The sequence below is a fragment of the Pan troglodytes genome, chromosome 23, assembly GCF_028858775.2.
Source record: "Pan troglodytes isolate AG18354 chromosome 23, NHGRI_mPanTro3-v2.0_pri, whole genome shotgun sequence".
NCBI classification, from domain to species: domain Eukaryota; kingdom Metazoa; phylum Chordata; class Mammalia; order Primates; family Hominidae; genus Pan; species Pan troglodytes.
In genome coordinates this window covers 20,254,235-20,279,796 of record NC_086016.1, presented here as the reverse complement: position 1 = coordinate 20,279,796, position 25,562 = coordinate 20,254,235, and the positions used below count along the sequence as shown (strand labels likewise).

At 47.4% G+C, this 25,562-nt stretch overlaps 2 protein-coding genes across 13 annotated transcripts in view; both read right to left on the bottom strand.

The window, feature by feature from the left end:
- Positions 1–3,994, bottom strand: part of SLC25A18 (solute carrier family 25 member 18) — a 30,970-nt gene extending 26,976 nt beyond the window's left edge. For 3 of the 8 annotated variants that reach the window (XM_024352946.3, XM_054675719.2, XM_024352947.3), the window contains exon 1: positions 3,015–3,133. In XM_024352946.3, the coding sequence (XP_024208714.1) occupies positions 3,015–3,051 (37 nt within the window). In that variant the 5' untranslated portion in view covers positions 3,052–3,133. Of the gene's footprint in view, positions 1–3,014; positions 3,134–3,778 lie in introns of those variants that run through there. The other 5 variants (XM_016939637.4, XM_063807717.1, XM_016939639.4 and 2 more) reach the window with 3 other exon arrangements.
- A 3,789-nt stretch (positions 3,995–7,783) lies between these two features.
- The window catches only part of CECR2 (CECR2 histone acetyl-lysine reader), a 191,908-nt gene continuing 174,129 nt past the window's right edge, over positions 7,784–25,562 (bottom strand). The window contains exons 14-19 of one of the 5 annotated variants that reach the window (XM_016939629.3): positions 25,119–25,507; positions 23,952–24,080; positions 22,916–23,762; positions 16,365–17,784; positions 13,807–13,918; positions 7,784–13,104 (exon numbers count right to left, since the gene is read on the bottom strand). In XM_016939629.3, the coding sequence (XP_016795118.2) occupies positions 13,099–13,104; positions 13,807–13,918; positions 16,365–17,784; positions 22,916–23,762; positions 23,952–24,080; positions 25,119–25,507 (2,903 nt within the window). In that variant the 3' untranslated portion in view covers positions 7,784–13,098. The remainder of the gene's footprint in view (positions 13,105–13,806; positions 13,919–16,364; positions 17,785–22,915; positions 23,763–23,951; positions 24,081–25,118; positions 25,508–25,562) is intronic. The other 4 variants (XM_016939630.4, XM_016939631.4, XM_016939633.4 and 1 more) reach the window with 4 other exon arrangements.

Genomic DNA, 25,562 nt, shown 5'->3' with positions numbered 1-25,562 from the left:
AGAATTGGAACCCTTGCTGGTGAGAATGTAAAACACGGCAGCCATGGTGGAAGACAGTATGGCAGGTCCCCAAAAAAGTAAACACAGAGGCCAGGTGCGGTGGCTCACGCCTGTAATCCTTGTGCTTTGGGAGGCTGAGGTGGGAGGATCACTAGAGCCTGGGAGTTTGAGACCAGCCTGGGAAACATCCAAGACCCCATCTCTTTATTTTTTGAGATGGAGCTTCACTCTTGTTGCCCAGGATGGAGTGCAATGGCACGATCTCGGCTCACTGAAACCTCTGCCTCCTGGGTTCAAGTGATTCTCCTGCCTCAGCCTCCGGAGAAGCTGTGATTACAGGCATGCCCCATCATGCCCGGCTAATTTTGTGTTTTTAGTAGAGACGGGGTTTCTCCATGTTTGTCAGGCTGGTCTTGAACTCCCGACCTCAGGTGATCTGCCTGCCTCGGCCTCCCAAAGTGCTGGTATTACAGGCGTGAGCCAACACACCTGTCCAAAAAATTTTTTTAAACATTACTCAAAAAAACCCCAAACAAAAAATTAGCCAGGCGCTGTGGTGTGTGTCTGTAGTTCTAGCTACTTGGGAGGTCGAGGAAGGAGGATCATTTGAGCCCTGGGGTTGGAGGCTGCAGTGAGCTATGATCATACCACTGCACTTCAACTTGGCAAGACCCTATCTCTATTAAAAAATAGAAAACTTGGCAGGGCGCGGTGGCTCACGCCTGTAATCCCAGCACTTTGGGAGCCCAAGGTGGGTGGATCACGAGGTCAGGAGATCGAGACCATCCTGGCCAACATGGCGAAACCCCGTCTCTACTAAAAAATACAAAAAATTAGCCAGGTATAGTGGCAGGCACCTGTAGTCCCAGCTACTCGGGAGGCTGAGGCAAGAGAATGGCGTAAACCCAGGAGATGGAGCTTGCAGTCAGCCGAGATCGCACCACTGCACTCCAGCCTGGGCGACAGAGCAAGACTCCGTCTCAAAAAAAAAAAAAAAAAAAAAAAAAAAAAAAAAAAAAAAAAAAAAAGTCAAAAAAACTCCAAACAAAAAATTAGCCAGGTGCTGTGATGTGTGTCTGTAGTTCTAGCTACTTAGGAGGTTGAGGAAGGAGGATCATTTGGGCCCTGGGGTTGGAGGCTGCAGTGAGCTATGATCATACCACTGCACTTCAACTTGGCAAGACCCTATCTCTATTAAAAAATAGAAAACTTGGCAGGGCGCGGTGGCTCACGCCTGTAATCCCAGCACTTTGGGAGGCCGAGGTGGGTGGATCACGAGGTCAGGAGATTGAGACCATCCTGGCCAACATGGTGAAACCCTGTCTCTACTAAAAATACAAAAAGTAGCTGGGCGTGGAGTGCTGGAGTGCAGTGGCAGGATCTCAGCTCACTGCAATCTCTGCCTCCTGGGTCCAAGTGATTCTCCAACCTCAGCCTCCTGAGTAGCTGGGATTACAGGCACCCGCCACCATGCCTGGCTAATTTTTGTATTTTCTGTAGAGATGGGGTTTCACCATGTTGGCCAGGCTGGTCTTGAACTCCTGACTTCAAGTGATCCACCTGCCTCGGCCTCCCAAAGTGCTAGGATTACAGGTGTGAGCCACTGTGCACGGCAAGAGTCAGTGTTTAACAGGGCAGAGCTTCAGCTGCAAATGTTCTGGAGATGGAGGGCGGATCATGATGGCTGCACATCAACATGAATGTACTTAACCACACTGAGATGCAGACTTCCAATGATAAATTTTCTGTTATATTTTACCACCGCAAAAAGGCAAGAAAGCTGGGTGGGTAATGAAGCTAGTAAGGTTACATGTAAACACAAATGTGCAGCAATAGGGTGTGAGGGGGAGGCGTTAGTATTAACACGGCTTATAATCAAACGGCTAGGAAAGGACTTTTAAAACATTAGGCAAACTATAGGAAATAAAGTCTGGAAATTAAATTGTAAATCATTTTAGTAATAAAAAATTTGGAACAGTGGCAAACAAATCCAAAGGACAAAACAACAGCAGCAGGCAACATCCAACAGGCATTTGGAAAAGGGTGGCCAGAGTATGGCAAAAAAATATGAATTAAAGACAGAATTAGGCTGGGCACGGTGGCTCATGCCTGTAATCCCAGCATTTTGGGAGACCGAGGCGGGTGGATTACGAGGTCAAGAGATGCAGACCATCCTGGCTAACACAGTGAAACCCCATCTCTACTAAAAATACACACACAAAATAATTAGCCGGGCATGGTGGTGGGCATCTGTAGTCCCAGCTACTCGAGAGGCTGAGGCAGGAGAATGGCGTGAACCCGGGGGGGCGGAGTTTACAGTGAACCGAGATCGTGCCACTGTACTCCAGCCTGGGTGACAGAGCGAGACTGTCTCAAAAACAAAACAAAACAAAACAAAACAAAACAAAAAAACAGAGTGAGTCTGCACAGAGTGACAAATGAGGCTGCAGACAGAAATAAGAGCATCCCCAGGGACGGCTCCTGGGCTCAAGCGATCCACCCACCTCACCCTCCTAAGTAGCTGGGATCACAGGTGCACACCATCAACCTGGCTAATTAAAACAATTATTTTTTTGTAGAGGTGGGGCCTCATTATGTTGCCTAGGCCTGATTTTTTTTTTTTTTTTGGAGACAGAGTCTTGCTCTGTCCCCCAAGGTGGAGTGCAGTGGCTCTATCTTGGCTCACTACAACCTCCATCTCCCAGGTTCAAGTGATTTTCCTGCCTCAGCCTCCCGAGTAGCTGGGACTACCACACCTGCTACCACGCCTGGCTAATTTTTTGTATTTTTAGTATAGACGGGGTTTCACCATGTTAGCCAGGATGGTCTCCATCTCTTGACCTCCTGATCCGCCCGCCTTGGCCTCCCAAAGTGCTGGGATTACAGGTGTGAGCCACCGCGCCCCAGCCAACTTAAGTCCTTTCTAAAAAATTTTTTTACTTTATATAAACTGTTTGTATTCTTTCTTTTTTCTATGCTATGCCTCAGGTTTGAAGATGTTCAGCTCAGATTACCTGCATCTAAGGACCAAAATGTAAATGCCAGGGCCATTCTTCCAGGTCAGTTTGCATCAGAACCATGCAGGTTGCATCTGTTGCTAGTTACAAGAGAGAGCTGGGCCCTTCTTCAGTTTAAGGTCTTAGGCGGGATGCCAAGATCTGCATTTCCAGCAAGTTCCCAGATGATGGCCAGGCTACATTGTGAGAACATCACAATAGATCATGTGAGTGAGAATGATCAGGGCAGGCTGAGGTGGTGGGGAGAGGAACACCATCACTTCTCCCAAGCTGCAGTTTCTGCAGATCTATGCTGCCTTTGGGAAATGTTTAGCATCACATTGGACATAATTACTTGCGCTGCATTTTCTGAATTACGCAGTCTTCGTCTTAGAGTGGAGCCAGGGCAAAAGAGGAATTCAAGCTGGAACAAGGAGTCCGAGAAGACGCGACTGCTGGACAGAATAAGCGATGAAGCCAGTCTCCAAACTGATGAGCCCGCAGCTCCATCCAAATTAAATGGGCTGAGAACACCAACACTCCACCCTCCCGGTATGATTGCATGGCAGGGAGGAACCAAAAACATTTTTCCTTCATCTGCTATCTCAGCTAAGCAGTACACTCTTTCTAGCACCTCACTAGAGTCCAGTTTTTCTGTATTCTGTATTCACAATACAGGTTTATTATGAACTCTGAGCAGATGAAGCTATTTTTCCCCTTTTTGGTTTCTTAGTAACTAGGCAAAGTACAAGGCTCACGGTGGGTATTTAATAAATACTTACTGACAACTTGCCTGCAAGCGAGTCGACGTTCATCTCAGTTGTTGAGGCACTCACGGGCCAGGCTTCACTCGACTCTTCTCACTGCCCACTCAGTTCCTTCTCAAAGCAAAGCCTGTGGATATATCCAAGGAACTGGCTTCATTGCTTTTAAAAATTCTGTCCAGCTTTAACTGGCTAGAATAGGGGTCCTCGTCCTTGTCATATGCTGTCCAGAATGAAGTCCAAATCCAGGATTCTGGGAGCATGTCATGCTTTCTCGAACCTGCAGGAGTCTCAAGGGCACCTGCATTGATATGCATGTCATGGCTGTAGAAGGGGGCTGGGATTGCAGCACACAATAGCCAAATCTGGGGATTTTCCAGATGCCTTCGCCTTCTTGGCTAGTATTTTGCAGTCCATTTTTCACTGAAGGTTTTTTATAAAACTGCTTAAGGAAACTAGGGGAGTGAGCATTGCTAGCAGAAAGGGGACTAAAATAGATGCACAGAGGCCCCTTAAAAGTCCAAAGGAACACCACGAGGCCAGGGAAACATCTGCAGGGTCAATGCAGAGAAATCAACAGCAGTTGTGGCGGAGGACAGTGAAGGCAGCCACACAGCAGGCAGCTGCTGCTGGGTCACCCAGGGCTCTGCCGCGGCTCCATGACCGCCCAGAAGGAAAGGTCCCATGATACCTCTTGCATAACAACTGCATGACATAGGCCGTTCACCTTCCAGGAAGATTCCAGGGTAAAGATCAGCCCCCAAATAGCCCGTCTGGATGGTTATTTTCTCAATTCCGTTGGTAGCACTCTCAGAGAACATAGAGTAGAGCAAAACGGAGCCCACAAAGGGGCTGATTTATACAACTTGCGTTGCCTTTCCTTCCAGTAACACGAATTGGTTTAGAGACAAGAGACATTAATCTTTAACAAGAGAAGCACCTATGGATGTCTCCAAATGTCAAAATAGAAAGTTGATCAGAACTTTTGAGACTAATCTACAGTAACAATGTATAGCTTCCTGTCTCCCTAAATCTTGCCCGAGTAGCTTTTATGCTCTTATTTTAAGAAGCTCACTGCGTAGGATTATCTGTGTAAGATATATTTACCCAGGATGCTTAACAAGCGTTAAACAGTAACAGTTCCAAAAATAGAGCCACATTTACACTGCCTACTGCACTGTTTTGAAACAGTTAACCAGTGGAAGATGCTAACTTTTGGTACATATATTTGTTGCTGGTTTTGGCCCGAAGAAGATAAATCTGGAAGCACTCTAAATGGCTAAGTTCCTTATAAAAAATAAAGGCCGGGCACAGTGGCTCACGCCTGTAATTCCTAGCACTTCGGGAGGCTGAGGCAGACAGATCACTTGAGCTCAGTTCTAGACCAGCCTGGGCAACATCGTGAGACAAAAAATTAGCTGGGTGTGGTGGAGTGCCCCTGTAGTCCCAGCTGCTTGGGAGGCTGTGGTGAGAGGACTGCTTGAGCCCGGCAGATTGAGGCTGCAGTGAGCTGAGACCATGCCACTGTACCTAGCCTGGGCAACAGAGTGAAACCCTGTCTCAAGAAAAATTAAAGCCTATCAATAGCTAAATATGTCAAAAAAAACATTCTGGCCTTTGTTTGGTGAGAATTCATGTCACGGTAGGAGGAAATCTGAAAGTTAGGAATCAAAGTTTGCATGCATTTTAAGGGTGTGCTACTGATATGCACAGGAAGTGGGTTTGCTAATGCCATCCCAGCCACTGATGCAGCTGGACTGGGCTCTAGGAAAGCTGACAGAACAGTGAAGGAAGCCAGGCCAGAGTGGTGCTCCTCCCACCCAGTGGGAGAATCCATCGAGATGCACCATTTGAGTAGCATCATGTCTGATCTGGGGTTTACTAGTGATTTTTTAAGACAGGATCTCACACTCTTGCCCAGGCTGGAGTGCAGTGGTGCGATCTCTGCTCACTGCAACCTCTGCCTGCAGGGTTTAAGCAATTCTCCTGCTTCAGCTTCCTAAGTAGCTGAGATCACAAGCGTGTGCCACCATGCCCGGCTAATTTTTGTATTTTTAGTAGAGACGGTTTCACCATGCTGGCCAGGCTGATCTCAAACTCCTGACATCAAGTGAGCCACCGTGCCCAGCCTGATTTTTCACTTTAAAGTTGATTTTTGTTTTGTTTCAGAAATTATACTGAAATGCAACTACTAAACAAGAAAGTACGGTTGGCATAAAATGTTTTATCGGAGAAACACTTTTCATGGGAGAATAACTGAACAGTTTTAAAATAATACCAGGATAAAAGGCTCAAAAATTTGTTAGCCAATAACAACAGAGTATCAGTGGGGACAATCAGACACCAAACAACCGGAGGTTAAAAGGAGAGTGAACAGATCACTGCCTAGAAAGGGACAGCCCCAAGCCTGGGTTTGGAAACGGGTACTAATTGTGGTGAAATTTTTATGGAATGAGGATTACTTCCACAGCCAATTACAGATGCTCCTCAGCTTCCAGTGGGGTCACGTCCAGGGGGTCACCTCCAGATAAACCCATCATGAGTTGAAAATATTGTCAGCTGGAAATGCACTGAATCCACCTAACCCACCAAATATCACAGCTTAGCCTGCCTCAAGCATGCTCAACAAACTTATGCTAGCCCACAGTTGAGCCTCCTTTTTTATTTTTATTTTTGAGACGGAGTCTTCCTGTCGCTCAGGCTGGAATGCAGTGGCGCGATCTTGGCTCACTGCAACCTCCGCATCCCAGCTTCCAGCGATTGTCCTGCCTCAGCCTCCCAAGTAGCCAGGATTACAGGCACCCGCCACCACGCCCCGCTAATTTTTGTGTTTTTAGTAGAGGCAGGGTTTTGCCATGTTGGCCAGGCTGGTCTCGAACTCCTGAGCTCAGATGATCTACTTGCCTTGGCCTCCCAGAGTGCTGGGATTACAGGTGTGTAGCCTCCTTTATAATACAGTGTTGAATATGTCATGGAGTTTATTGAATACCGTACAGAAGGTGAAAGAGAATTGTTGCACAAGGACTTGAAGTACAGTTTCTACAGAATGTGTCTCATTTTCAAAAACTCCTAAGTTGAATGATCATTAAACTGGGATGGTCTGCATTTAAGGACAAAACAGGAGTTTTGGTGTCTTAAGACTGTAGCTAATTTCTAAGAATGTAGCTACTTTCTTTTTTTGGGACACAGTCTTGCTCTGTCACCCAGGCTGGAATGCAGTGGTGCGATCTCGGCTCACTGCAAGCTTCACCTCCCGGGTTCACGCCATTCTCCTGCCTCAGCCTCCCGAGTAGCTGGGACTACAGGCGTGTGCCGCCACGTGCGGCTAATTTTTTGTATTTTTAGTAGAGACGGGGTTTCACCGTGTTAGCCAGGATGGTCTCAATCTCTTGACCTCGTGATCCGCCCGCCTCAGCCTCCCAAAGTGCTGGGATTACAGACGTGAGCCACCGCGCCTGGCTGAATGAAGCTACTTTCAAACTGTTCTCCCAGTAACTGGAAATAAAACATAAATGACCTTGGCAGGTATAAGATTGCCCGCTTGCTTAGGCTGGAGCTCCCACTTCTGGCCATGCGTGTGCACAGCGGGCTCCAGGCTGGAGCTGCCCCACTGCCCCACTGTATACTCCTTTCCCATCCCAGGCACCCTAAAGCCTGCAGAGAAGTCGTGCACCTCAGGTGTAGTAACCTTCTGAAAGTGGACGCCTTTACCAGTGAGATGCTGACGGCTGGGCCAGCTTTGCGAGGATCAGCTGTGAGGAGCGTTTTATCCCTGACATGGTTTAGAACTGCCAGTCAGTACATGACTGTTTTGAAGTTCTCTGGAACCATATTCCTCTGTCCCATGCACAGGACCTGGCCCCGCCTCCGTGGATTCTCGATGCATGAGAATGGACGAGGGGTGGCATTTCAGCGGGTGGCCTTGTGGCCTAGTTCACGCCTTCGTCCTGATGGAAGTCTGGGTTTGCCCTGATATGGAAATGACACATGGACAGACACACCACACACACAGAGGAGCCTTGCTATTTTAAGAATGTACTTTATACAAAATAACCAGTTCATATGGAAATAAATCTACAGACCTCCAAGGATCAAAAAGCTTTTTAAAAAGTTCTTTTAAAAAAATTATCCAACACACAATATTGAACTAACTATTGAGGTAAGTGTCGCTCTCAGTGAAACAGGGAATCAGCAGACCACGACAAAATATACACAATATAAAAATAAATAGCATTCCCCTTTCCAGTACTGGCCAGAAGGTTCACATGGTTTCTGCTTTTGCAGCAGGAGCAGAGGCTCCGGACACTGTGTGCCAAGGCTGGTGGAGACTGACCGGGGCCCCAGGAGCTATGCACAAGGCAGGAGAGTGAGGTACCTGAGCCCTGGCTAGGGAAGGGAAGGGAAGGGGCTGCATGGTTTCCTGAATGGGGGTCAGCATTTCAATAACTTATGCAATATCCATACCCCTGCTCCCACCCCAACCACCCCTTTCAAAAACACAAGCAGGACAATCAACTGCTCATCAGCCGTTCTGACGGTAGAGTTCAGTTAGTCCTCTTGTGCAGGACAAGAGGGAGAAACTAGGTAGGAAAAGGTCAAGCCGAGCCCGGAACAGTCCCTCCGCACATCTGTCTAGCACAGAGCAGGATCAACATCCAGCCTGGAGGCAAAACTTGTGTCCCAGCTTAATTTAAAAAATGAAGGTCGGGTGTGTTGGCTCACGCCTGTAATCCCAGCATGTTGGGAGGCCAAGGCGGGTGGATCACCTGAGGTCAGGAGTTTGAGACCAGCCTGGCCAACATGGTGAAACTCTGCCTCTACTAAAAATACAAAAATTAGCTGGGAGTGGTGGTGCGCGCTTGTAGTCCCAGCTACTCGGGAGGCCGAGGCAGAAGAATCCCTTGAACCTGGGAGGTGGAGGTTGCAGTGAGCCGAGATCGTGCCATTGCACTCCAGTCTGGGGGACAAGAGCAAGATTTCGTCTCAAAAAAAAAAAAAAAAAGAAAGAAAAGAAAAGAAAAGAAAAAGAAAAACGGGATGCAGTAACATTCACCCAAACACTACTGTCCCAAGGGGAAAGTGCGTGAGGCTCGGTGTCCTATGGCTGCACGGCAGAGTCCAACCCAAAAAAGAAACAGGGAGCCCAGCTTTTTCTCACGCAGCAAATGGCAATCACATTCTTTGTGCCTATGCAAGTGATGTGAGTCCACGAATAAAAGCCTCTGCATTCTCAACCGAAATAAGAAGTATTCTTACTGAAGCTAGTGTCCAGAGAGTCACTGGTGGACACACCACACCCCAGGAGCCCCCGGATTGGGCAGTACATGGCTCACTAATCTATGGGACTGATTTTCTGCAATGCGGGTCCATGGAGAATCGCAGAGGGTGAACTGACTGACAGACAAAGAAGGGCAACAATGCTAGAAAACCTTCAGCCTTTCCTTTCTATGAAAACCAAGGTTCTCTGCAAGCAGGTTGGGGTTCTGACACTACTCAACTGTCCTTACCTTGTGACTATAGGATTAGGCCTTCCTGTGAAATTTCAAATCAGGTCTTAAGAGCAGTGTAGAGTATTTACAGATTTGAACTTCCATTAAAAAAAAAAAAAATTGAACCAAGAAGTATGGATTGCAAACTTGTTTCTGACAGCTGTGGTGACTGCAACACTGGGATTTTGTGGGCCTGGGATGGCATCTGCCAGCAGTAGGAATCAGCAAAAATAATATAATAACTATACGGCAGATAAATGGCATGGGATAATGACACCAAATGCTTAGTCACAAGAAGCACTTTCAGGGAACAAGCCAGAGTAAATCGACATTTAAAGCTGAGGTCTGACTGAACTGAGGGGCACAAACTGCAGGTCTTAAGGTTTTCACTAAGCCTAACGAAGAGGAGCATGAGAAGGCCTTCTGAGAGCATCCGGCCCGGGCTCAGTGAGAAGTTACGAACTGTTGATGAGCAGCTCGTGTGTAAGGCCAGGTAAACTAAACCAACCTGATGAAGGCTGGTGATGAAGGAGAGGCGGAGAGGTGGGATGGAAAGTTACGTCAACAAGAATCCTGCAGGGTTTGTTCTTATTTATTCTCCACATTCATTCACTGTAACAAATTTCAGCCAACAGCTCCTGCTACCTTTTAACTGAGGGGAAAAAGTAGCTGAATTAAAAACTATTTTTTAATTCTGAGGGGAAAACAAACCCAGAATCCTCCCAAGAAGCTCATCTTTTCTCTTGGGCCTTAGGGACACAAGTTTCTAATTTATTAACAACTCTACTAAAGGTGAGCCATGAGTGTTAAATCAAAGAGATGCAATGGTATTTCCCATTCTCCAGGATCTCAGCTATCCCCATCCTCCTGGGGACCACTGAGAGCCGGCACGCTGACAAGGTGACAGTGACCCACAGGGTGAAATGTCCTTCTAGCTTGAGAGCAAACCTTTTCAGGATACCTTACACACTACTTCCTAAATATAACATATCACATAACCATCATTTTCCTAATGGAGAAGATGGCAAATGCATTTGCATCTGCTTTAAGACATTGCATCTGCTTAAGACACTTGGAAAGAGAAGTGCTAGAGGAGGAAGAAAAGGTGAGAAAAAGATCCTGCTTGGGGATGGGTGGACTAGGGGTTCACAGCAGCTCACGGTCCTGTGGATTCCTGCAACCTTGCAGCTCCAGACAGCTTATAGCAGATCTGCACTTCAAAGACCAGTGAAAGCTCAGGACACTCCCTGGACAATGGACGAAGCACTAGTACCTATAAGGCATGGACACATTCCCACACAGGATGCAGGAAGGCTGACAATTCTGCTGCTGCTGTTGTTCTTGTTCACAGTGTTATAATACAGTAGTTCTATTTCCTATTGCTCTTCCTTAATATTTTCTGTCTAAAACCAAGAAGGGAGATTAAGGATAAAGGGATTTACTGACTTTTCCTGTATCGTTCACAGCATCGCTCTAGCAACAGCTGATTGGGGCAGTCACTGGGAGAGAGAGGAGACAGGATTACCTGGAAGAGTGTGCACACAACTGCTCAAGGACCACGAGGGCAGAAGGAAAGGGGGCAATGGCCCAACTGCTGCTTACAGCCACTCCCACCCAGGCCCCTGGGGTAGTCATGGGGAGAGGCCCACAGTGACAGTGCTCCTGTTAAGGAGAAGTGAGAGGCCTCTGATTCAAACCAGCATTACCAGGAAAAGAGAAAGGCTGTCAGTGGCCAAATTCTCTGGGCCTAGACCAGGTCTAACCAGCTCCAAACTAGCTTTTTTCCTCCTCCCTGCTTCTGCACAAACACAGAAACTGAAGTAGTAATGCCCCATGTTAGCGGATACTAGCTAAAGGGCAGACGCATCCACAATCCTTCTGTCCTCTTCACTCTCCTAAACCAGGTTATGCCAGTGATAGGTTTCTACAAGAATTAGGATCCAGTGAGAACACAGGCTCAAAACTCAATCCACTTGCAAATACATCAAATTTAAAATTAAAACCTCTCTGAGAGAAAATCTGTATTTTTGTGCATTATACCTTAGAGGCACCTGTGTTCCCTACTCAACTCTCAAATCTGCCTGAGCCCTAGGCAGCAGCACCAGGTTCAGCATTTGCGTACGGATATGAACTTCCATCATCCTGGAACTGGTGTCTTGGCTTTCATTTCTCTGTATCATGGATGCTTCCGATTAGCTTCCTTCTCCACGGACAGCGTATGTTTAGCAAACTGTAAACACGACAGTTCCATGCTTCACTAGGCATCCTGGAATTGGAGGGAAACACTCCACTGGCCCCTCCCACAGTTGAATTTATAAGAAACTAGGGCAGATTAATATTTCATAGAGACTCTTCTACTATCCCAAAAGCATGCTTAAAAATATGCTATTCTTTACAAAGACCTGTAATTTCAGTATTTTCCTTAGTTTTTTCTTTTGTGGAATATTCAAAAGTTTAAAACATGGGTCCTAACTTTGGTGACCTTTCAGCTAAAATCAAATACAGAATGCTAACGAGGGAGAATCCAGTGTAATTCAACTCTACAACTGTAATAAAGTAATTTAATACTGTAAAATGGTTTCCTATCACAGATACAACAGATAATTCCAAGAACTCGTTCTTGATAGCTATTTTAAATCACCATGACTGATTTTACTATGATTCACTTAAAACGAATAAAAACTATATATACTGAAATATTCCTAAATTCAAACTGTAAATCTATAGAATACATTTTTCCTATTCAAACCTGTGCAATTCTTTATTGATACTAAAATATACAAACCTGAGTAGTCACTTCCACAAAATGTGATTCGTGCCAGAAAGCTGTGTGTGGTGCCTTCTAGATCACAGTCCTGACAGGGAGGTCTGTGATGAGGACGATTCATCTTCTAATACGTGAAACACTCTAGCGATCCCAATTCCTGATACTGGTTTACAACTATTCGGTAGGGCTGGTGGCAAAATCAGGAAGGGACACCACTTTCTCAAATCCAGGATTTGGGCCACCAGCATGAGAGAGCAGCCTGTCTTCCGGGCTGAAGCTTCTAGTAGTCTCCTGAGAGCACTCTGCCTCCAACGGAGACACCAGGTACTTAGGGGACAGGTGTTCTCTCTCAGGCTGACTGGAAGGAAGGCAGGCCTTTAGCTATTCTGAAGGCTGGCTGGCCACTAAGGAAACACAGTGACATATTACAAGATCAAACCTTTCCTACCCTCATCTCCGGCTCCCGTAAGTATTCAGTGTGACATGATTGTAAACAGATAAAAATCACTCCAGTGCTGTGTGCCCACCAGTTAGGACCCCCATTTCTTCCGCATCCCCACCCACCCTTCCCACTTTATGTACAATACATTCACCACCAACAAAAATTATTTTAAAAGGCAACATGAAAATTCTGTAAACTGGACCCAGCTCCAAAACCATTAATACTAAGAGTAGTCCCTTCCCCAAATATATACCTGAGTTTAGCTGCTCATCAAAGTTTAAAAGCACCACTCCATTCTTGAGTATACCCCCTCCCCCAAGTTTAAAGTGATTTTCCCTGAAAAGTGTCTCAGGATTTGGAAAAGTCATCATTAACTCCACGTTCATTAGTTTTGCCTGACTGTCTACATCAACTGTGCAAGAGATCCCTGGCCGAGGACCTTTGCAATCTGTGTGTCAGTCATCTAAGGAGTGTCCTTTTAGGGCCCGTGACTGGCTCCAGCTCAAGTATGGCACGAGTGGGTCGCCGTGAAGGGGTGGAGCAGGTGATGGGAATAGAGCTGACAGGGCACTCCCCAGTTCTCCACATTCTAGTCTTCGTGTGCAGCTTTCCATTGCTTGGGGCTCATTTCCTCCTTGGACTAGCTCTGAAAGAAACAAAGACATTTTAAACAAAAATAAAAATTGGGTTGTTAAAAAAAAAAAAAAAAAAAAAACTTAAGTAAGCCAAAGAGTGTCCAAGCTCCTCATGTGTGAAAATGGCTTGATTCTGTTTCATCAGTTAACAGTTTACTTCCAGAGGGTAGGTTCTAGAGTCCTGGACTTCTCAATTCAGATCCCAGTCCCAGTGCTTAACAGCAGTAGGACTTGCACACTGGGAAATGATGATGATGCAGCCAATGAGAACTACTTTGTGGGGGTCAAGGGAAAGACTGCATGGGAGAGAAGCATTGCACGAGACAACGCATGGGAGAGAAGCAGCACTCAGAGGCAGCTATTACTACTTTAAAACCCACCAACTAGTCTCTCTCCAATGAGAAAGGTGGGAAGCATAAAACAGACAAGGGATCATGGCAGAAAAAATGTTTGCAGATGGCTTGGAAAAAATGAGGTTTAAATACTCACCAAATAGGTATACATTCCATATCACAACAGGAAAAAGAGACATGCGAGAGGTGACTTCCGAGGCCTCTTGCTCTTTTTCCAAGTGCCAAGGAAGCACGATACAGGCAAAGTTCCTGTATCCACAGGATACCTTAAAACATTTTTTCAGAACAGCAAGGTTGTCATATACTTACTTCCTACCACCTGGAGGAAGAAGAACAGTTCTAATTTTTAGTGATCCTTACCTGATCCAGGGGAAGTGTTGGAGGCTTATGAGGCGGCACCTCCTCCTGTGATGTTGCTGCTGTGGGGGTCTTTGGGAACGAGGCCTGCGACTGGACCGGGTGCATCTGCATTCTACAGCCACGAGAAAGAAGCAATGAAGAATTAATGAAGACGTGTTAACGACAGAAGAAACAAGACACTGTAGTCACGAGGGTACTGCCTTCATCACCCCGGTGATCAGGCCTGGAATCATCCGTACTGGGACAACTCGACATTCTGTGCCCCCTGGGGCGGTAAGTGGCACGCACACGCACCACCTACTGCACTCCTGACAAAAGTGTTTCATCTATTTTTTTTTTTCTTTTAGAGACAGGGTCTTGCTCTGTCATCCTGTTAGAGTGTAGTGGCAGGATCATGGTTTACTGCAGCCTCAATCTTCTGGGCTCAAGTGCTCCTCCTGCCTCACCCTCCTGAGTAGTGTGTGCTACCATGCCTGGCTAAGTTCTTTATTTTCACTAGAGACAGGATCTCACTATGTTGCCGAGGCTGGTCTCGAACTCCTGAGCTTAAGCAATCCTCCTGCCTCAGCCCCCGAAAGTGCTGGGATTATAGGTATGAACCACTGCACCTGGCACAAGAGTTTTATCTACACACAAGGAGACTGTGTGATGCATCTAGAATCTGGAACACTCTCCATGATAACTGGCCTGGACTCTTTGGAAAACAAAACAAAGATATGACAACTGCTATAAATTAAGAGACTAAACAGACACGGCAGCCAAATGCAAATCCATGAGCCTTCACTGGATCCTTTATCAGAAAAAAACAATAAAAATAAAACACAAAGAAACGGCTCTAAAAGACACTCTGGGGACAACTGAGGAAACAGAAACAAAAACTATTAGATACTGTTATTTGCCTTGAGTGTGGTAATCATTTTGAAATGGTGCTCCAAGGAATGTCCATTCTTAGGAGATGCATGCTCAAGTATTGAGGGGTTAAGGGCCATGATGTCTACAATTTACTTTCCAACAGCTTAGGAAAAAAAGCAAAGCAAAGAAAACAGGTATTTAGAGACATATAAAGCAAACACGACAAAACGTTAAATAGTAGAGAGGATCTAGCAATAAGATGACAGGATGGCATTGAGGAGGGGAACACTGGTTTTTATGCTGAATGGTACTGGTTTCAAGATTATGCTTCATAACTTTTTTTTTTTTGAGACAGAGTCTCGCTCTGTTGCCCAGGCTGGAGTGCAGTGGCATGATCTTGGCTCACTGCAAGCTCCGCCTCCCAGGTTCACGCCATTCTCCTGCCTCAGCCTCCCGAGTAGCTGGGACTACAGGTGCCTGCCACCACGCCCAGCTAATTTTGTTTTTGTATCTTTAGTAGAGATGGGGTTTCACCGTGTTATCCAGGATGGTCTCAATCTCCTGACCTCGTGATCTGCCCGCCTTGGCCTCCCGAAGTGCTGGGATTACAGGTGTGAGCCACCGCGCCTGGCCGCTTCATAACTTTCATTTGTATCTATCGATTTGAAAACTTCCTGGATGGCAGATCACCTAACTGGATCTGGAGAACAACACTACACAAGCATGTGTGAAAGAAGTCTCATGGGGACTTGTTTGCATTCTGGATAAACCTGGTTTTCTCATTCAATGATAGGGTAAGAAATGAGAGGTATGTAGTAAAACTTCAATACTACATGATCTCCTCTTCTACTCCTGGGTAGGCCTATTTTTTTTTTTTTTTTACCTTGGTCAGAGTGTCTCCACATGGCAGCAATGTTGACACAGGCTTGCTTACAGCTCTCAAACTGTGGTTATTAAGTTTATAGTATCATACAAAACTCAGCCAGGCGTGGTGGCGGGCACCTGTAATCCCAGCTACTTGGGAGGATAAGGCAGGAGAATCGCTTGAACCTGGGAGGCAGAGATTGCAGTGAGCAGAGATCGTACCACTGCACTGCAGCCTGGGCCACAGAGTGAGACTTAATCTCAAAAATAAATAAATAAATAAATAAAGTTTACAATATCAAAATCTAAGTCAGTCATTTAAATGCCAGTTCATTTTCATGAGGGGAAAAAATTTCAAAGATAAAGTTGGGCTCTAAGTCTGATACCTTCCTACAGAGTGTACAACATCAATGATTCACATACTTTTTTTGTTCCTAGACCATTAACGGTTATCTTCATCTCTAAGGCCATTTTTCTGTTTAAAATGAACATCCAGGCCAGGTGTGCTGGCTCATGCCTGTCATCTCAGCACTTTGACAGGCTGAGGCAGGAGGATGACTGGCGCTCAGGAGACTAGGACCAGCCTGGGCAACACGGTGAAACCCCACCTCTACAAAAAAAAAAAAAAAGCTAGCTGGGTGTGGTGGCACGTGTGTAGTCCCAGTTACTTAAACAGCTGATGCAGGAGGATCCTTGAGCCTGGGAGGTCGATGCCGCCGTGAGCCATGATCACACCACTGCACTCCAGCCTGGGTGACAAAGTGAGACTCTGTCTCAAAAATAAATACATAAAATAAACATCTGTTCTTTCTTTAGGGGGAAAAGCCTGAACGCAATCTTACCCTGATGGTCTGTACATTTCCTGGAAAGGTCCTCTTATTCCACTTCTAGTGCCAATTTGTTCCATCATCACAGCTTGAAAGTGACCCAGGCCTTCTTCCTGGCAGCGATAGATGGGACCCTCCTGAGAGAGGCCGTTGGGCTGAGTGGCCCCTGGGTGGTGAGGTGGGAGGGCAGCCACAGGGGAAGAGTAAGCCCTGGGCTGAAAGTGACTGGCCGGCCGCTGAGGGGTATAGGGAGGCCCCGTCTGCAGCATCACACCGTGGGGTGGAAATGCAGATGAACCAAATCCCATTCCTGAACTCAGAGGCGGAGGAGGAGTTCCATAGAGATACTCGCTGGCTGACAACGAGCTCTGCCGCTTGGTAGCTGCGTTATGGTTGTCCAGGTCTAAAAATTCTTTGGGACTCTCTGGCCTCTCCATAGATTCATCCAGCTTCTCTTCCTCTGGACCAGGATTCTGCCCGTCATTTGGGACTTTAGCAGCCACTGCATCCATACGGGTTGGAGAAGTTAAGGCAGCATTCAGTGTCTCACAGCCTTGCAGACTGGCCATGGCATTCTTATCTGAGAAGAGGGACCTTGGTGGGGGAGGCTGACTGGCTGGGGGTCCGCTTGGGCTTCCCTGGGGATGGAGAGGTCTCTGCCAGTCAGAAAAGCTCTGTGGACAGGCATAGTAAGGAGTTCGCTGATAGTGGTGGTAGGAAGGCTGTGGCGGTGGGTGGTAGGAATACCTCATTCCTTGTGGGGGGCGATACCGGGGAAAGCCTCCAGAATGTGGGTGGGTAGACTGAAAGCCCCTTGGGGGAAAATGCTGGGGATGGGATGCTGGGGACTTCCCTCCCATCACAGGGCCCACACCCTGCAGGCCTGGACTGATGTGGTAATGGGCAGCTGAATTCGGGTACTCTAGGCCAGGCATATACAGCGGGGGAAACTGGCTCACAGTGCCTCCCGTCAAACCGGGGTCTGTGCTGGGCGGTGTCGCTGCGTTCTGTCCCGTGCATGGCATGGTTTCCTGCAACGTTCTGCCTCTGGGGCAGAGCAGCTTTTCGGAACCACTGCTACCAAGGCCCTTCCCCTCCGATCCACAAGGAGATGCTTCCCCAATGACTCCGTTCTCGGATAGAGCGCCCCTGTCTGCCACCGTGGAGAGGTCTCTCACGCACCCTTGGGCGGCTGGGCCGGGGTAGCTGCTATCCGAGGGCCAGGGATTCTTGCCCTTCATTGCTTTACAGTTGTCCGCAGATTCGGAGGAGCTGCTTTTGAGCTCCGGGCCCACTGTTTCCCTTTCTTGTGGTGAGCTCTGCCTGGTGCAGTCAGTCTGCAGGGGAGGTGTGGGGTGAGGTAGTTGTGTGAGGTAGACCCCCTCTGAAGTACCAACACCTGGTGGTTTCTCTTCAAGGCCAGGCAACGGCTCTGCTGCAAAAAAAAAAAAAAAAACAAAAAACAGGAGAAAAAATAATTCAGTAGCTGAAATGACAGTATTAATGTGAAGAACATGCCTGAGTCAGATTAAGGTGGATGTGTGGTGATTCAAGCCCCACCTGGAAATTGTTTGAGTCCCTGAAAGAGGGCAGGACACTGGGGTCCCTGTACACTTCCTTTCACCCCTTTCATGGACACAAAGGTAAAACCTAGCACCTCTACATTCACTCTTACAGTGGGCCGGAGAATGGAAATGTCCTTAACCGTGGGTTGCCTGATTCGTAAGAGGCTGAGAGACGGCTTGTGGCTCACGGACTCTAGGCAGATGCATGTGAAACACACTGGGAGGGGATGGTTGTCATCAGAATCGCTGACCATGCTGGGAAGCTCTAAAATGGGATGCAACCAGAAAGAACAGGGCATGACGGGCGCTCAGGAAGGCCAAATGCCTGGTTTCTGCTCCACGAGAATAAAAGCTCCACAAGAGGGACTTCTCCGTCTCACTGTCCTCTCAGTTCATGCACACACAGACTCAATCACTTTGTTGAATGAATACATTCATTTTGTCTGCATGTCTTGAAGACAAGACGCCTACAACATGAAACTCAAAAGGCATCTTTAGGGGCCGGGCGCGGTGGCTCACGCCTGTAATCCCAGCACTTTGGGAGGCCGAGATCACGAGGTCAGGAGATTGAGACCATCCTGGCTAACACGGTGAAACCCCGTCTCTACTAAAAAATATAAAAAATTAGCTGGGTGTGGTGGCGGGCGCCTGCAGTCCCAGCTATTCGGGAGGCTGAGGCAGGAGAATGGCGTGAACCCAGGAGGCGGAGATTGTAGTGAGCCGAGATTGTGCCACTGTACTCTAGCCTGGGCGACAGAGTGAGACTCCATCTCAAAAAAAAAAGAGGCATTTTTAACATATTATGGAAATTTACTAAGCCCAATCAAATTAATTAGACTCCTATGCTTGTTTACATTCTCAGAATTCTTTAACTTACTATTCGACCTAAAAATAAGGTCTTAACTAAGACTACAATATACAATAGTGTGTAAGTGTGTGTATATATCTATATAAAATAATCTTTTTTTTTTTTTTTTTGAGGCAGAGTCTCACTCTGATGCCCAGGCTGGAGTGCAGTGGCGTGATCTTGGCTCACTGCAACCTCCGCCTCCTGGGTTCAAGTGATTCTCATGACCCAGACTCCCAAGTGGCTGAACTTACAGGCCTGCACCACCATGCCCGGCTAATTTTTGTATTTTTAGTAGAGACAAGATTTCACCATGTTGGCCAGGCTGGTCTCAAACTCCCGACCTCAGGTGATCCACCCGCCTCAGCCTCCCAAAGTGCTGGGATTACAGGTGTGAGCCACCGCGCCCAGCCAAAATAATCTTTTTATTATCTTTCTAGGAGGACAGTTGTCCAGGTGTGATGAAATTACCATCCTGGTAACAGATCTGAAGCACAAGGTTAGAGATTCTTAACAACTTTTAAAGAGCTATTAACATAGCTCAGGCTACTTGAAGCTGGCCCTAAAGGTCAATGGTACAAATTACACAATGAAAGTGAAAAACCGTACTTTTCATTATTCAGCCAACATGAAACTTAGTAACTAGACTTAACTAAACAGGATTTTTTTTTTTTTTTTTGAGACAGAGTCTTGCTCTGTCGCCCAGGCTGGAGTGCAGTGGCGCGATCTCGGCTCACTGCAAGCTCCGCCTCCCAGGTTCACGCCATTCTCCCACCTCAGCCTCCGGAGTAGCTGGGACTACAGGTGCCCGCCACCACGCCGGCTAATTTTTTGTATTTTTAGTACAGATGGGGTTTCACCGTGTTAGCCAGGATGATCTCGATTTCCTGACCTCGTGATCCACCCACCTCAGCCTCCCAAAGTGCTGGGATTACAGGCGTGAGCCACCGCGCCGGCCTAAACAGGATTCTTGTAAAGCTCTGAATTCCAGAACTCACTTGAAATCAATATTAGAAAATTCTGCTAGAGGTGGTGTTAACAAAGTAGGACTTTCCACAAAAGAAATACTAAAAGGTTTTTTTTCCCTAACCATTTTTTTTCTTTTTTTAAAAGAGTCGGAGTTTCAACTCTGTCGCCCAGGCTGGAGTGTAGTGGTGTGATTGTGTCTCACTGAAACCTCGAACTCCAGGGTTCAAGCAATCCTTCCACTTCAGACTCCCAAGTAGTTGCGATTACAGGTATGAGAAACACAAACATTTAAATGAGTTCTAACCCTACCATCAATTTAATGTGGAATCTATTATCTTTTTTTTTTTTTTTTTGAGACGGAGTCTTGCTCTGTTGCCCAGGCTGGAGTGCAGTGATGTGATCTCGGCTCACTGCAACCTCAGCCTCCCGGGTTCAAGCGATTCTCCTGCCTCAGCCTCCCGAGTAGCTGGGATTACAGGCACCCACCACTGTTCCCGGCTGATTTTTGTATTTTTAGTAGAGACAGAGTTTCACCATGTTGGCCAGGCTAGTTTTGAACTCCTAACCTCATGATCCACCCACTGTGGCCTCCCAAAGTGCTGGGATTACAGATGTGAGCCACCGTGCTCAGCCAGGAATCTATTATCTTAAGTCCAAGTGTGTCCATTCTCCTGCCAGGTACTGAAGAAAATTACATGCATGCTAGATATTTATCCTAGAAATAAGCATTAATTGGAAAGTATTTTTTTTTCCATTTTCTCCCCTAGTTTAATGTTTATTCCTCTTAAACGGCATTTCTTTTTTTTTTTTTTTTTTTTGAGACGGAGTCTCGCTGTTTCGCCCAGGCTGGAGTGCAGTGGCGTGATCTCGGCTCACTGCAAGCTCCGCCTCCCGGGTTCAAGTGATTCTCATGACCCAGCCTCCCAAGTAGCTGAACTTACAGGCCTCTACCATCACGTCCGGCTAATTTTTGTATTTTTAGTAGGGAAAAGATTTCACCATGTTGGCCAGGCTGGTCTCAAACTCCCAACCTCAGGTGATCCACCCGCGTCAGCCTCCCAAAGTGCTGGTATTACAGATGTGAGCCACTGCGCCTGGCCTAAATGGTATTTCTAAGAAACTGCTTCAAGATTTGCTAGATCTCACTATTGGCCATTCTTAATAAATCCAGGTATGTATCCAAGGAACAGAAATTCACTTGATAACTTTCAAGATGGTATTGAGACATGGTTTTGCTCTGTTGCCCAGGATGGAGTACAGTGGTGCAATCATAGCTCATTGTAGCCTTGACCTCCCTGGGTTCAGGTGATCCTCCCACCTCAGCCTCCCAAGTAGCTGGGACTATAGGCATGAACTTTTTTTTTTTTTTTTTTTTTGAGACAGAGTCTCACTTTGTGGCCCAGGCTGGAGTGCAGTGGTGTAATCTTGGTTCACTGCAACCTCCGCCTCCCGGGTTCAAGTGATTCTCCTGCCTCAGCTCCCTGAGTAGCTGGGACTATAGGCACCTGCCACTATTCTTGGCTAATTTTTGTATTTTAAGTAGAATGGGGTTTTGCCATGTTGGGCAGGCTGGTCTTGAACTCCTGACCTCAGGTGATCTGCCTGCCTTGGCCTCCTAAAGTGCTGGAATTACAGGCATGAGCCACCATGCCTGGCTAATTTTTTAACTTTTTTTTTTTTTTTTTTTGAGACGGAGTCTCACTCTGTCGCCCAGGCCGGAGTGCAGTGGCACAATCTCGGCTCACTGCAACCTCTCCCTCCCAGGTTCACACCATTCTCCTGCCTCAGCCTCCGGAGTAGCTGGGACTACAGGCGCCTGCCACCACGCTCGGCTAATTTTTTGTATTTTTAGTAGAGATGCGGTTTCACCATGTTGGCCAGGATGGTCTCAATCTCCTGACCTTGTGATCTGCCTGCCTTGGCCTCCCAAAGTGCTGGGATTACAGGCGTCAGCCACCGCGCCTGGCCATTTTTTAATGTTTTAGTAGAGACAGTCTTACTCTCTTGCCCAGGCTGGTCTCGAACTCCTGGGCTCAACTGATCCATTGGCCTTGGCCTCCCAAAATTCTGGGACTGCAGGCATGAGCCACCAAAACTACTGCCCGGCTGACAGTACTTTTTTAGAGGAACTATGATGATGCAGTGGGTAAAGCACAGATGCTGGAACTAGTTAGTCTGTCTGGGCCCAAATCTCAGCTCTGCTACTTACTAGCTGGCTGAGAGCAAATAATCTAACATTTCCATGCCTTGGATTTTTCATCTGTAAAAACAAGGATAGTAACAGTAGCTATCTTGAAGGCTTGTTCTGAGAATAAATGAGTTAATGTATAAAAGTCTCTGGAAGGCTCATGCCTGTAATCCTAGCACTTTGGGAGGCCAAGGCAAGCGATCACCTGAGGTCAGACGTTCAAGACCATCCTGGCCAACACGGTGAAACCTTGTCTGTACTAAAAATATAAAAATTAGCCGCGTGTGGTGGCATGCATCTGTAATCCCAGCTACTCAGGAGGCTGAGGCAGGAGAATTGCTTGAACCTGGGAGGCAGAAGTTGCAGTCAACCGAGATCGTGCCACTCTACTCCAGCCTGGGCAAGAGTGGGACTCTGTCTCAAAAAAAAAAAAAAGTCTCAGGAGGAGTGCCTGGCACAGCAAGCGCCCACCTGTGCAGAGTCAAAATTATGACCAGAAATGGGATCGACGGACCAAGAGAAGGACTGTGATTGGCCCAAATCTGAGAAGTTCAAGAAAGAGAAGCTGGGAAGGCTGGGCGCGGTGAGCCTGTAATCCCAGCACTTTGGGAGGCCGACGGGGGCAGGTCACAAGGTCACGAGATTGAGACCATCCTGGCTAACACGGTGAAACCCCGTTGCTACTAAAAATACCAAAAAAATTAGCCGGGCATGGTGGCGGGCGCCTGTAGTCCCAGACACTCGGGAGGCTGAGGCCGAAGAATGGCATGAACCCGGGAGGTGGAACTTGCAGTGAGCCGAAATCACACCACTGCACTCCAGCCTGGGCGACAGAGCAAGACTCTGTCTCAAAAAAACAAAACAGAACAAAACAAAACCAAAAAATAAACAAAGAAAGAGAGGCTGGGAACCAGATTACACTTGGTTTGATATGCTGTGTAAAAAGATTACTCATGAAACAAGAGCTTAAAGAGCCCAAAGTGACAGTGTAAATTACCTTGGTCATTCTCAGGCTCTTGTGCTTCACTGTTCTCCGGTGCCCTCCCAGGGTTGCCCAGGGCAGGCTTGGGGGCTGACACAGTGACTGACATTGGGTGAGCTACCTGCGGAAAAGGGCCAGGTAAACGGGGGTGTGCAGGCTGGTGGGGGTGGTAAGGCACACCTGGGGGGCAGACGCGGGAGGAGAGCTGCTGCATCGCAATCATCTCTGGGCTGTCCATCATGGAGTCCCCTCCCTGCACCCCCCGAAGAGCCTGGGCAGGTGCTCCAAACAAAGAACTGGGTGCTGGCACTGGAGGTGGCTGTAACCGATGTCCAGCAGACTTGCAGGGCGGTCGCATGTACCCTGAGGAAGGAACTCCATGAGGTAGGAAGCCTGATTGTTCAGTCCACTGGTTGGGGGGGACAGGTGGTCTCATGACTCGGGAATCCATCACGTGACCGAGAGTGCGAGGCTGGTGAGAGGGTCCTGGCCCCAGGTGGGGCTTCTCATCTGGGCCCAAGGGTCCTTGGTTCGTAGCACCATGGTTCCCATTCCAGACGGCAGAGTGTACTCGATTCAGGTACTTGTACGATCGATACATATGGCTGGGAGGAATTTCTGAGCTTTCAGGAAAGTCTGGTGGCCGGGCTGGAGCCCCCCCATGCCGGGGAGGAATGAATCCTGGCTGGAACTGAGCTGGAGCATACATGCTTCCATCCTGACTTGGGCCACTTATCTGCCCAAGCTGCAAGGATCCAGGGTGTGGGCCCATGTTAGAAAGGTGTGTCAGCCCCCCGCACATTTGCTTCTCCTCTGGTGTGCCTAGCCGGGGTCCTCGGAGGCTGTTAATTCCAGCTGGAGGCTGGCAACGAGAAAAGGCAGCACAGTTACAGACTCACAGAATAAGGCACACTTTGTGACATGCTTCTCTATGGGAACAGACTCTTCGGGAAAGGACGCAATGAACAACATTTAATCTGGAAAGAGACTTTTTCTCTGAAATGTACCTGTGGGACCCCCTGCACCTGCACCTCCAGAGTAGGCTGCTTACCTGCATGGTGAAAGGCTGACGCTGCTGCACAGGCTCCCCGGGGTGTGGCTCCGGGACTCCACAGGAGCCATACAAGGTGGCAGGATCTGATCCTCGCAGAGGGCCAAATGTTCCTGGTACTGCTGGCCTCTGCAGCACATTGAACAAAGAAAGAAGAGGAAAAAGGAAAGGCACAGACTTTAGGTTGACAACAAGGGTTTTCCTGAAGATGAACGTTCTACTAAAATAAAACAGACGACTAAACCTCGGCTGGAGACAGGGAGACTGTGAACACACGTGCTCACCCGCATCAGGGCTTGCCTATGAGCCTGAAGCAACTTCCCTCTCCAGGAGATACAACATTAAATCAGTGTTTCTCAATCTCTTTTTTATTACTCCTCCTCCCAAGGATCCATTTTAGCCGTTTCTCCCCAGTTGCCTGCTACCATGAAATCTTATAATGTTGCAGATATACTGTACATTTATGTACTACATGTATACCTGTGCTTTATACAATAAAGATTACATTTTTTTTTCTTTTTTTGAGACGGAGTCTCACAGTGTTGCCCAGGCTAAGGTGCAGTGGCACGATCTCAGCTCACTGCAAACTCTGCCTCCTGGGTTCAAGCAATTCTTTTGCCTCAGCCTCCTGAGTAGCTGAGTAGCGCCACCACACCTGACTAATTTTTGTATTTTTAGTAGAGACAGGGTTTCACCATGTTAGCTAGGCTGGTCTTGAACTCCTGACCTCATGATCGCCCACCTCAGCCTCCCAAAGTGCTGGGATTGCAAGAGTGGGCCACCGCGCCCAGCCAGATTACATATTTTTTAATCCCAATTTTTGCCCACATTGAGAATACCTAATTCAAGTGATTGAGAAAAAGGAGGATTTAGAATAAAGGAACGGCTAGACACAGTGGCTCATGCCTATAATCCCAGCACTTTGGGAGGCTGAGGCAGAAGGACTGCTTGAGGCCAAGAGTTTGAGACCAGCCTAGGCAACATAGCAACACTGTGTCTCTACTAAAAAGTAAACAAAATAAAATCACATGAACAAAGGACTCACAGGGAAAAAGATTCCATACATACACGTAAGTATTTTGCAGGAAGTACTAACTGAATGGCCTCTACATTCCTATGAACTCACAAACTAGGAGAAACCGCAACAGTCTCCACTCTATTCCTTACCATCTGGTTTAAAAAGGGTGCCTGGCTGGGTGTCCCACCACAATGCAGGGGATGAGAAAAACCTCGGCCATTGGAAGTGCCCACCTCCCGCAGGGGCTGTGTGGAGCTGCTGCTCTGATCGTCCCCAGAAGAGGGCGCTCGGCGTGTGGGGGGCAACGACTTTCCTCCATTCTCCATGGGCTGCTGTTTCCTGCTGGGCCCTTCTGGGTCCCTGGAGCGGGTCCAAACATGGCTCCCACCACTTCGACCAGCCCGACTCCGTCTTTTCTCCCGCTTTTCATCCTCTCGAATCCAAAATTCTTCATCTGTGTCTCCATCTTCTCCAGGAAAATGTTTCATCATTGCCCGATGGAAACACCTCTCTAAATTATCAGACATCTTGGTATACTCTATAGGAAGACAGGAGGATTGACTTCTAGGTATAGTTTACAGAAACTGTTTATA